Genomic DNA, 10,887 nt, shown 5'->3' on the forward strand with positions numbered 1-10,887 from the left:
CCTGTCAGGAATCGGGGATGTGTCGCCTGCTGTTCCTGTGGACGTGGGCCGTGGTTCTGACCCTGGCCCAGCCGGACCCCCTGGCACCTGCTGCAGGACCTGCTGATGACAGAGTGACCCAAAGCGAACTCACCATGGCTACAGTAAGAGCACCCTTTTATTGGCTTGGAGCACAGATTGAGGAGCTCTCAGCAGGCAGATGCACCCTTTCTCCATTCTTGCTTATAAGAGGGGTAATAGAGGACATTCACTTGTGTGTATGCGCTTTGAGGGCTTACAATGCTAATATTATGTTACAATTTTTCAAGCGCAAGTCATGTGATATATTTTAAGTGGCAGTTATATTTGTCTCTCTTTTTGCTATTTATGATGTGGTAGCATATATTAATCGTCCCGCTGAAGTGAAGATACACCCCAGAAAAAAATAATAAACATGTAGACAAAGATTGTGTGGTGAAAGCCAAGTTTGTGGGAGTGTCCGCTCAGCAATGAAAGAGATAACACAAATGCACATTCACTCATCCACAAAGAGGGACCACAAACCCTATTAAAATGCTATACAGAAATTAAATGCAGATTCCTCTGATGGCATACTGTTTGATCTGAATGTTCAGGCAGACATTCCTTTCAGACGGCAGGGGGTGAACCATTGTTGCCATGTGACCGTTCTTGCAGCCAGATAGCTGCAGGTTTGAATCCCAAGTTGGAACAGTGTGGTTTTACTCTTGAGTAACCTACTCGAAAGGCACTCAAAAGCTTCAGGAAAACACACACTGACCTTCAGATTATAGAGTTACATCTGCAGGCAGGGAATTAGAGAGATATCAAGCTTTAGAATACTGAAGGCACAAGTTTCATGATTGGGTTACATGACAACAATATCAGCTTGTCAGATCATGATTTGAAAATGAACTTCAGCTGTTAATCTCACAACAAAGCAAAAAGGACATTCTTGTGTTAATGACTAGTCTTTCAGATAAACATAACGTAGAAGACCGTGATTGTAAACTAAGCGCTTAACATCCAGCTTTGCAAGTAGATGGTGTGTCATTAGCTGACACACCCTGAATATGGAGATCATTCTAATCGAAGGCAGAATGTTCTGCGATGCTCCAGTACAATGGAACTGCGATCATTCTTGTTCATATTTTATAATGAAATCTTTATAGGCACTCATCTGCTGAAACACGATACACACAGTTCATGGGGCACTATTTGAGCAGCTTCAGAGATGGATATGCTAAAATTATTAATTTGAACAACTATATACTAATTCTGTTAATAACAAAACAGAAATAAATACTGAGCGCTGTTTAACTTTCCCCAGAGGGACAACTTTATGCCGATTATAACTTTCATCTGTGTCTTTCCACCGTCCCGCCCACGTGAAGGAATACCTGCAGCACTACTACGACCTGCAGGTGGCGCCGCAGAGGCGCAGCAAGAGGAGCGACTCCGCCCTCGCCTCCAAAGTGAGGGACATGCAGAGCTTTTTCGGGCTGAACGCCACCGGGCGCCTCGACTCGGAGACGCTGGAGGTCATGAGGTCCCCCCGCTGCGGCGTGCCGGACGTCCACGAGTACGTCAGCAACCAGGGGAGCAAGTGGACCAAGAGCACCATTTCATACAGGTGAGGACCGGGCCAGGACTGCGGCTCTGTACAACAGCCACGTACGCGGGCTAAGAACGCGATACAATGGAAATAAGTCCTGTGACTTTTTTTTGTGCTATCCTTGATGCTCTTTTAATTGTGCGTGTACATTGGTGTTTGCAACCGTGCAATTGTCCTTTTAAAGTGAATCGTCAAGTAAATAAACTAAAAACGCGATAACGATGATTGCGAATCATTTCTCACTTAAAGTCCCTTCTTTCATGCCACATGTACCTCCATTCCAGTGCTTATTTTACTTTGTATTATGGTCCTAATGTTGTAGCTTGTACTTCCCCCTAGTTTGACTTAGCATAGGTTAGGTCAGAATAATGTTCACTGCGTGAACTGGACTGTGTCCTTGGCTATGAATAACTGTACCAAATGAGTACTGTACCTTATCGAACCTGTGTTTTGTAGTTGTTCCAATGACCTTGATATGCACTTTTGTATGTCGCTTTGGATGAAAGCGTCTGCTAAATAAATGTAATGTAATGTAATGATTGATAGTGATTAAAAAGAAAACCCCTGTACAGTGTCATCGCACTGCATAATTTGCTTGAGCGAGTAAAGGTAATGTGTGGTCGAAACGTGACCTTTCAGAGTCGTGCGGTACACCCCTGACCTGCCATCCGACACGGTCGACTCCGAGATCGCAGCGGCGCTGAACGTCTGGAGCAAAGCCAGCCCGCTGAAGTTCGTCAAGTCGTCTTCCGGCCAGGCGGACATCTTGGTTGATTTCGCCACAAGATGTAGGTGCCGGCCTCTAATAACATAACTGGATGACGGAAGCATTTATAATCGAAACTTGGATTATGATAATATTTATTAATTGAGCCAGTGCTTTTGTATTAAGTGACTTATGAGGTCATTGTGGCAAACACCATGTGCAAATATATCATGGGTAATTACAAACACCAAACAGCAGACAGCTTCATAGACATTTACTACAAACCTGATTAGACAGTACGCACTCCACAAGTCAATTAAATTATGGTCCTGAGGATCCATAAGGTCTTCTGCTTTTTGTTTCTGGCTTAAAGCCAGTAAACAAATTATCACCAAGAAACCAGGTGAGCCAGATTAATTGTCTGATCAACTGTCTTAATTGTTCAATTATGCTGAGCAACAACAAAAACCAGCAGACCCGGCAGCTGTCTAGGGCAAAGGCTCAGGACAACATGCTCTAGTACTAATCATGTGACACCACGAGAGGTTGGGTTCTCGAGGGAAGATATATTCCCCTCTGGGTGGCTGCAGCCAACACCAAAACTAACTGGCTGATGACTGCTATGTCCCCATCAGAGACTGTAAAAAGGTCCCCATCTGGTGGCCACGATTGAGACTACATAAATGGCCGCCCTCTAAAAAACTACAATCCCCTGGAGTCTGTGTGCAGGTGAGCACACCTGAAGGATATCAACTACAGTGATTGCCTCAAGGGAGGCCTATGTTTTCACCATTGTGAACAAACGAGAAGTGGTGGAACAAACCTTGCCTGTGGTCTCTCCTGGTAAAACCTACTATTTTTGAGTTTTTCCTCTTACTGATAATTTTTGGAGTTTTTCAAGAACTTTGTGTTTTGATTGCCGAAGAGACCTTTTTTTTCATTGATGCATTTTTTTATGAAGAAGCTTTTTGAGTTAACCTTTTTCCAACCCCTATGACGAAATTAAAAGCTTTACTTTTATGAAACCCTGGTTTTATGTACTTCTTGACATAGTTGACACTACCCAACCGACCTCTCATGGTGTCACATCAATATTGATATGAAACAGCTAGAACTGAATGAATAAATTAACTCTTTAGTAAAGTGACTGCTCCCCCTTCCCCGATTGTGTTTCCCCGCCCCCCCCCCCCCCCCCCCGTTTCACGGATCAGCACATGGAGACTCCTACCCCTTCGATGGACCCAGGGGCACGTTGGCCCATGCGTTCGGCCCCGGAGACGGGATTGGAGGGGACACGCACTTCGATGACGCTGAAAGCTGGACCACCGGGTCAGATGGTAAACCTCCCCCTAGTGGCAGAGACTTTGAACTACTCCACCGCCAGTAGAGTTTTATCCGTGTTCCTGCACTAATGACTGATGAAAATAACCAATGGTACCAGTCAGTAGAAAACAAATGATGAATTATTGAGTAAGCTGATTTTTTCTGGGTTTAACTACTGAAAATGTGGTGTCAGTAATCACTGTAATACATGAGCATTATTTGCACTAGTATTACTAAAATAGATTTATTGTGTTACAGGGCTTGTAAATTTCATTAGTGAGTCATTTTATTGTACTGGTCGTAAATTAAGCACGACTCACCTGTTACAAATGACTTCAGGAAGCTCATCAAACATGGATTAATGCTGTTCAGCATTAGGTAAGGTAGCTTGTTCTGCTGAGTCAGTAATTTAGTGGGGTCAGTAATGGCTAATTAAGGACAGACCCTGAAAAATTCATGCTAATCTTACATTAAATTCATTAATGGGGACTTAATATAACATATTAGCTTTTTGCTAACTGTTGAGCACTCTGATTAATATTCACATGCATCCCGAACACGCGATGATGCCTGTGCTGTTTTTAAATCCTCCCGTGTCTTGTTTCAGGGTTCAACCTGTTCCTGGTGGCAGCGCACGAGTTCGGCCACGCCCTTGGGCTGAAACATTCCAGAAACCAGGCGTCTCTGATGTACCCCACGTACAAACAGAGGGACCGCAATAACGTCCTCTCCCGAGAGGACACCAGCAAGATCGGCGCCCTCTACAGTCCAACAGGTACATTTCTAAAGTTCCCGATTTATATTGTGTAAAATGAACTATTAAAAAAAATTAAAGAAATAATGATGGTTATTTTTGAAAAGCTTTTTGAAAATATGAAATTCAGTTTGATTTATATATGAATAATAAATTATTATAAATGAATCAGAGCACAAGCAGTGGCTGGAAGAGAACCAATCACAGGCAGAGAGAAAGCAGGAGTTATGGGTAATGTAGTGGAAACACGCGTGTTGTCTTTGCCACCGCAGCTCCAGCTAGGCGCGCTCAGCCCCCGTGGGCCTCCGTCTTCAACAACTGGTTCCTGGGCCGGCGTTTCCCCTACCGCGTGCGGGACAAGTGCAGCCCCCGCCTGGCCTTCGACGCCGTCACCTCGCTGGGGGAGACCGTCCTGTTCTTCAGAGGCAGGTAGGGAGGACTCTGCAACCTCCACCCGGGAATGGAGCTGTCCTTATTCAGATACTGACTTTTGTGTGTGGGAGGACTAACCTTGCCTTATGCTAAAGTTTTAGAACAATCTTTTCCTCCTTTTATGAGTCTAAGGATGTCTGTAGATGGATCCATTTTATAAAAGCAACATGGAGCTCAAATCCATGTTTTAGTGTGAATTTTAGCATGGCTAGATGTCTTGCCTAACAGCTCTACCTTGCTGTGATATATCACGAGTTCTCATTTTGTATAGCTTTAGTACGGACTGCCAACCGCACGTGCTCTGTCAAATCAGATAACTGCTGTTCTACTGTTCTACTTTTCTGTGTTCTTTTTATGTTCACTACAACTAAGATATCTGTGGATGAAGCCCGATCAGCAGGATGATGACAAAGCGGCCCCTGTCCAGAAATTCCTGACAAAAATCCGGTCAGGCGTAAATGCGGCCTACTCCATTCCCAGCAGATCCTCGCTATACCTGTTTGCAGGTAATGGGCCCGTGGGGCTTTAAAACAGGGGTGCGCTTTTACTGCCGGTTCCAACACTGAGCTTATTATTATTTGTGCCTTTCCTGTCCTCTTCTCCCCTGTTGCACCCCTCCTAACACCCTACCCCGAACACCCCATCCTAATCCACCATCCCTAAAAACTCCTCTACACCTCCACCCAAATACCTCACCCCAACACCCCATCCTAATCCGCCTATCCCTTAAAACTCCTCTCAACGTCCACCCAAATACCTCACCCCAACACCCCATCCTAATCTGCCTATCCCTTAAAACTGCTCTCAACCTCCACCCTAATACCTCACCCTAACTCCCCATCCCAATCCCCTAACCCTTAAATCCCTCTCTATCACTCCTTTTCCAATGTCTGAAATTCTACCTTAAACCCCCACCTGCAAACCCCAAAAACTCAATTTTGACACCTTATCCCAATACCCCACCCATTATCCCCATTCTAAAATTAACCCCCCCCCCCCCAAACCCCCCCTTCCATGTGTAAACCCCCAGGTTCCAGTTTCTGGACTGTGAACGGGTCCCGAGTACGAAGCCGTCCCAAACCCATCCACAGATTTGGGTTACCCAGACAGGTGAAGAAGATTGACGCAGCGGTGCACGTCAACACCACAGGACACACCCTGATTTTTGCACAGGACCTTTACTGGAGGTGAGCAGTGTTAAGCAGGGTCCCGACATCATATACACAGCCATTCAATTCCAGAAGCTTCATGATACGGTTGTACAATTTAAATTCATCGACTTTTTGGATTGGAAAGTACACAGTTCATGGTTTGGAAAGTGCTCTTAATGTTAGGGCTGGGCAATGAACCATAAAGATGGCTATCAAATGTTCTTTTTAAGGCTAATAACAATCGCAACCAGGCAGCATTTCATGTTGGCTTTTTATTATCTTTCTTTAATCATACGCGATGTGGTTGTAAACAACCAAATGTCAGAGGCCACATGAAATGCTTCCGGGGGGAGAAAACATTGACAAAGTTACCAACTGCAGCTTCAAGCCACTGTTGTGGTGCACGGGTCTCATGCTACCAAATCCGGATGGCGCCAGTGCCAAATGTGAGCGGTAGCACGCCTGGCTCTAGCATCACCCAGACACAGGCAGGTTTCAGCCAACTGGAATGACGACGTCTCTTTGTGCACAACAGTGACCCCTGCTGGTCCATCGGGCACCTGCAGGTCTTACGCGCTACTCAAGAAGTGTCTTCCCCCGACTCCCCTGTGTGAGCGAGCCCAGACCAGACCATAGAGTGTATTCAGTGGCCCAAACTGTGAATCACGGCGTGAGCAGAAGTGGTGGCTGTTCAGGAGCCCGTTCACTTGGCTTTGCAGGAGAGCGGGCGCTTCTCTGCTCTCCCAGACTGACGGCGGAGCGATGCGGAGTGAGCACGACAGCGTCCAGATTCAGGGAAAAAGCATTGAAAAGCGGTGTGATCCATCTTTTTTCCAGCTACGATGAAAATCGCAGGACCATGGAGGACTCATCCCCCCGGAAAACCAGTGATGATTTCCCAGGAATTAAAACTCCAGTCGATGCAGCCGTCTACAGAGACGGTGCGTACCATGTCCACTGCCTTCCTGACCTCTGACCTTTCCCACATTCCTTAGAGTTCTGCGAAGAAAAAGTAAAATAACCATGACATAAATTAGTGATTTTTAAAAGTTATTTAAGGACAAGAAGACTATGGGTGCTGTGCAGTAGATTGCCACTGCTTGCTCAATATTGGGGGGTTTCCTCCTGGCTGGGAGGGGCCAAGATTTCTGAATTCATGAGCTTCCAACCAGTTTGAATTATGAAATAATGAATCTGACATTTCATTATTCTATGGATAGTAAGCCACCTGCATGGAATGTTTTTTTTTTTTGTTTTGTTTTTTTTGACCTTGAAAAAAAACTTTACAGAACATGAAATTAAAATCAACATGAAATAAACTAAGAACCTTTTTTTATAGAACTCATTATAACATATATTCACAATCAAATGGGAGTCTAATCAGAATGTTTTTGAAAATGCCCTTTTTAGCTGGCAGTCATCTTTTATTTAATTTGACTTATTTATGTATTTTTATTGTGAAGCGCATTGCGTAGAAATCCTTGTACAAAATGTGCTATATGCTGTAAATAAACTTCAGATTTTTGATTTGCGGATTCTGTTCCCCAGGATTCATCCATTTTTTCCGCGGACCGGAGGTGTACAAGTATGACGCGTCGCGGAAGTGCGTCGCCGGGGTGGACAAAGCGAACAGCTGGCTGGGGTGCAAGATGGAGTCCCCGTTAAAGAAGAGGCCCAGGCATGAGCCCGTGTTTGCGAATTTATGCCAGAATGCACAGTAAACGCCACACCAAGCTTAGATCGAAATGACCCCAACCTGTAGATGTATTTTTGAAGTTTAAATGACTACTCCTGATACTTATTTTATCAAAACTTTTATCACAGTTATATAACTAATACATCCTGCTGATTTTCTCAATCGCTTATTCAAAATAAACATTCTAACGTCATTTTGAATGTTTTTGTTGAATTATTTTCAGTGATACTTCTCAAAATATGGTGCTAAATATATTTGTCATATGCTAGCACTATTTAAAGCTCTACTACAGGGATGCTCTGGTCCTGGAGGCCAGTAGTGCTGTTGGTTTTCATTCCTCCCTTCTAATCAAGGACTGATTTAGACCTGGTGAGTGGAATCTCTGTCCTATCAGTGACATTAATCAATCAATCAATCAGATACTCTGATTGAATCAGTACCCAATCAGAGTATCCCTGATAGTGAAGCCACTCATCCTCCAAGATCATCTGGCATCACTCTCGCCTCCCAAAATCAGTCGCTTGTGGGTGTAATAAAACTTTTAAATGGAGGACAATTTACAGGTCGGATCTTCGGTCTGATTGGTTATCACGCCATATTCCTCATCCTTCCGGTCATATCCCAGCATGCCTTATGGACGCAAAGAACTGGTTCAAGCGTTGGCAGGTTTTCAGAATCATGTCAAGTAACTGATATCTGTTAAATTCGGACACAGTAGCTGAGAGTAAAGCAAGAATTCAAACACAGAGGTAGGGACTACATACTTTTGTCTTTTGATTAATTTATAGTAAAAAGTAATTTAAACAGTGTTTAAATTACACAAAAAAAGAAGCAGTTTGGTTTCACAGTGTGAGAGACTGGGAATTATCCTGGTCTTCAGCAATAGTAGTGTACACAGGAACGTGCCTGCACGCACATGCACACGCAGCACATACGCGTTTATTACAATAACGTTCTGGCTCGCTCTTTCTGAAACAACTACCTGCTCTCAACATGGCAGCCAGTTACTGGCAATCAGCCTCCTCCGCGGGTGATGGGTTCAAAGTTTTAAACTGCAGAGGCTGTCGCCCGCGGCGATGATGATGCGGGCGAGACATGACCTCAGCTGAGCTGCGGCACGGCGAGCGCTAACCGCAGGCGGCGTAACGACCGGGTTCTGCCACCCGCTGGTTTCTGAGGTCATGTGACCCGCCGGGCCCGCCCCCTCGGAGCGCTCTCTGCGCTATAAAGCCCCCGGGGGTGGAGAGTGACGCGCTTCCAGCTGAAGGAGGGCAGGATGTGGCCCTGGGTGCTCGCGCTCTACCTGCTGGGGAACGCGGACGCCGTCTGGACCTTCCCCGTCGCCCCGGAGACCAGGATCAGCCGGGAGGACCTCCGCTTCGCTGAGGTACGTGCCCCCCTCAGGAGGGCTGGGTTGAGAGGGTTCTGGGCTACAGAACCATTCTGAATTCTGACCCTCCCAGTTTTAAAGAGGACAACTCAGGTAAACTTACAAGGTCCTTTTCAACTTTACTCACAGTGAGTATGCTTGCATGAATTAGTAATAAATGATGCACACACTGTATTGATTATTACTTTTATGTTGTGTATTGATTCGTAATAAGTATTTTGTCTCATGTATTGTTCAAATTTCCTGTTTTCCATAATATGACCTTTAGAATAAGTTATTTTTGTACCGTATTGGCCATTAATAAGGGTGACCTGTACTAAGTGATTAATCTTGAATACAGTATATATTGCAGTAAAGAATAATTATTATGCTGTAAGTGCATCTGCTATGCATATGTTGCAGCCTCAGTTAATTGAATTGTATTATGCACCAAATTTGAAGACTTTTCAAATTACCTTCAGTCACCACTAGGGAGCTGTGGAAACGTTTCTCTTGTTCTTCACTAATTTTTTGTATTCTTTTTGCGTATTAGAACTCGTTATTTTGACTTACTCGCACCGTCGCTTGGATTGTTTACTTGAAATGCGATCAAACTGATGTGTTCAGTGTCATTTCTTTATTGAGAATAAAATTTGTTTGATGGCTTGTGAGTATTAAAGTTATTCCTGGGTGATTTTTGTCACTGCTGCAGTTAGATGCCCTGTCAGGAGGGAGAGGTTGGTTTGGACACTGAGATAAATTAAGAAAGTTAGAGCATTTCCAGCTCCTTGTCACTGTGTCTCTGAGGGTTGAGCTTTATGTAATAGTACCAGACCAGGCGGGCAATGTTCCCAATCCAGCATATACACCAGCATATACTCACATCTCTAAAGTTATGAGTGTATACATAGATTACACTCATAACAAGCTTGAAGAAGAAAAACCTAAAACCATAAAAAGATACTGCAGTTCAAACTTATACATAATGAGTATTTTTTTGGATTTTAGGTTTTGGTACGACCATGAAAATACCTGAACTAGTACATAAGACAGGATACCTTTTGTACTCATTCAGGTTATGGTATTTTTATGGCGCAAAAGGTCTTGGGGTAGGGGTGGAGTTTGAAGGGTCCTTAAACTATAGCAATACTTTAACTTAAATATTAATATTCAAGGATCATAAGGAAATCAGGTTCCACCTTTTTTTGTAAGGTAATCAAGATTCTTCATTAGCAGTTTGTGCCTGTAAACCACAGCGGTTTCTGTAAAGACATGGCCGACTGTGACAGCGCTCACAGTCCCCTGTAAACCACAGCGGTTTCTGTAAAGACATGGCAGACTGGGACAGCCCTCACAGTCCCCTGTAAACCACAGCGGTTTCTGTAAAGACATGGCCGACTGGGACAGCCCTCACAGTCCCCTGTAAACCACAGCGGTTTCTGTAAAGACATGGCAGACTGTGACAGCCCTCACAGTCCCCTGTAAACCACAGCGGTTTCTGTAAAGACATGGCCGACTGTGACAGCCCTCACAGTCCCCTGTAAACCACAGCGGTTTCTGTAAAGACATGGCCGACTGGGACAGCGCTCACAGTCCCCTGTAAACCACAGCGGTTTCTGTAAAGACATGGCGGACTGGGACAGCCCTCACAGTCCCCTGTAAACCACAGCGGTTTCTGTAAAGACATGGCAGACTGGGACAGCGCTCACAGTCCCCTGGTGCCGACAGTGGCGGATCGTCGTTTTGAACGGGTCTCGCTCTCGCTGAAGGAGTACCTGAGGAGGTTCTACCCCCCGGCGGGGTCTGGCGCCCCGCGCGGCAGGAGGGACACGGCGGCCTTCCGG

General features: G+C 44.9%; 1 protein-coding gene across 1 annotated transcript; it reads left to right on the forward strand.

Annotated features, from left to right (window-relative positions):
* Positions 1 to 7,867, forward strand: mmp20b (matrix metallopeptidase 20b (enamelysin)). Its single transcript, XM_035384289.1, has 10 exons — positions 1 to 143; positions 1,392 to 1,630; positions 2,252 to 2,400; positions 3,530 to 3,655; positions 4,249 to 4,416; positions 4,668 to 4,824; positions 5,200 to 5,333; positions 5,858 to 6,014; positions 6,816 to 6,919; positions 7,527 to 7,867. Exons 1-10 carry the CDS (start codon positions 18 to 20, stop codon positions 7,697 to 7,699), a joined length of 1,533 nt encoding a protein of 510 aa, XP_035240180.1. The 5' UTR covers positions 1 to 17; the 3' UTR covers positions 7,700 to 7,867.
* Positions 7,868 to 10,887: the final 3,020 nt, after the last annotated feature.

Source organism: Anguilla anguilla, chromosome 12 (genome assembly GCF_013347855.1).
Source record: "Anguilla anguilla isolate fAngAng1 chromosome 12, fAngAng1.pri, whole genome shotgun sequence".
NCBI lineage: Eukaryota > Metazoa > Chordata > Actinopteri > Anguilliformes > Anguillidae > Anguilla > Anguilla anguilla.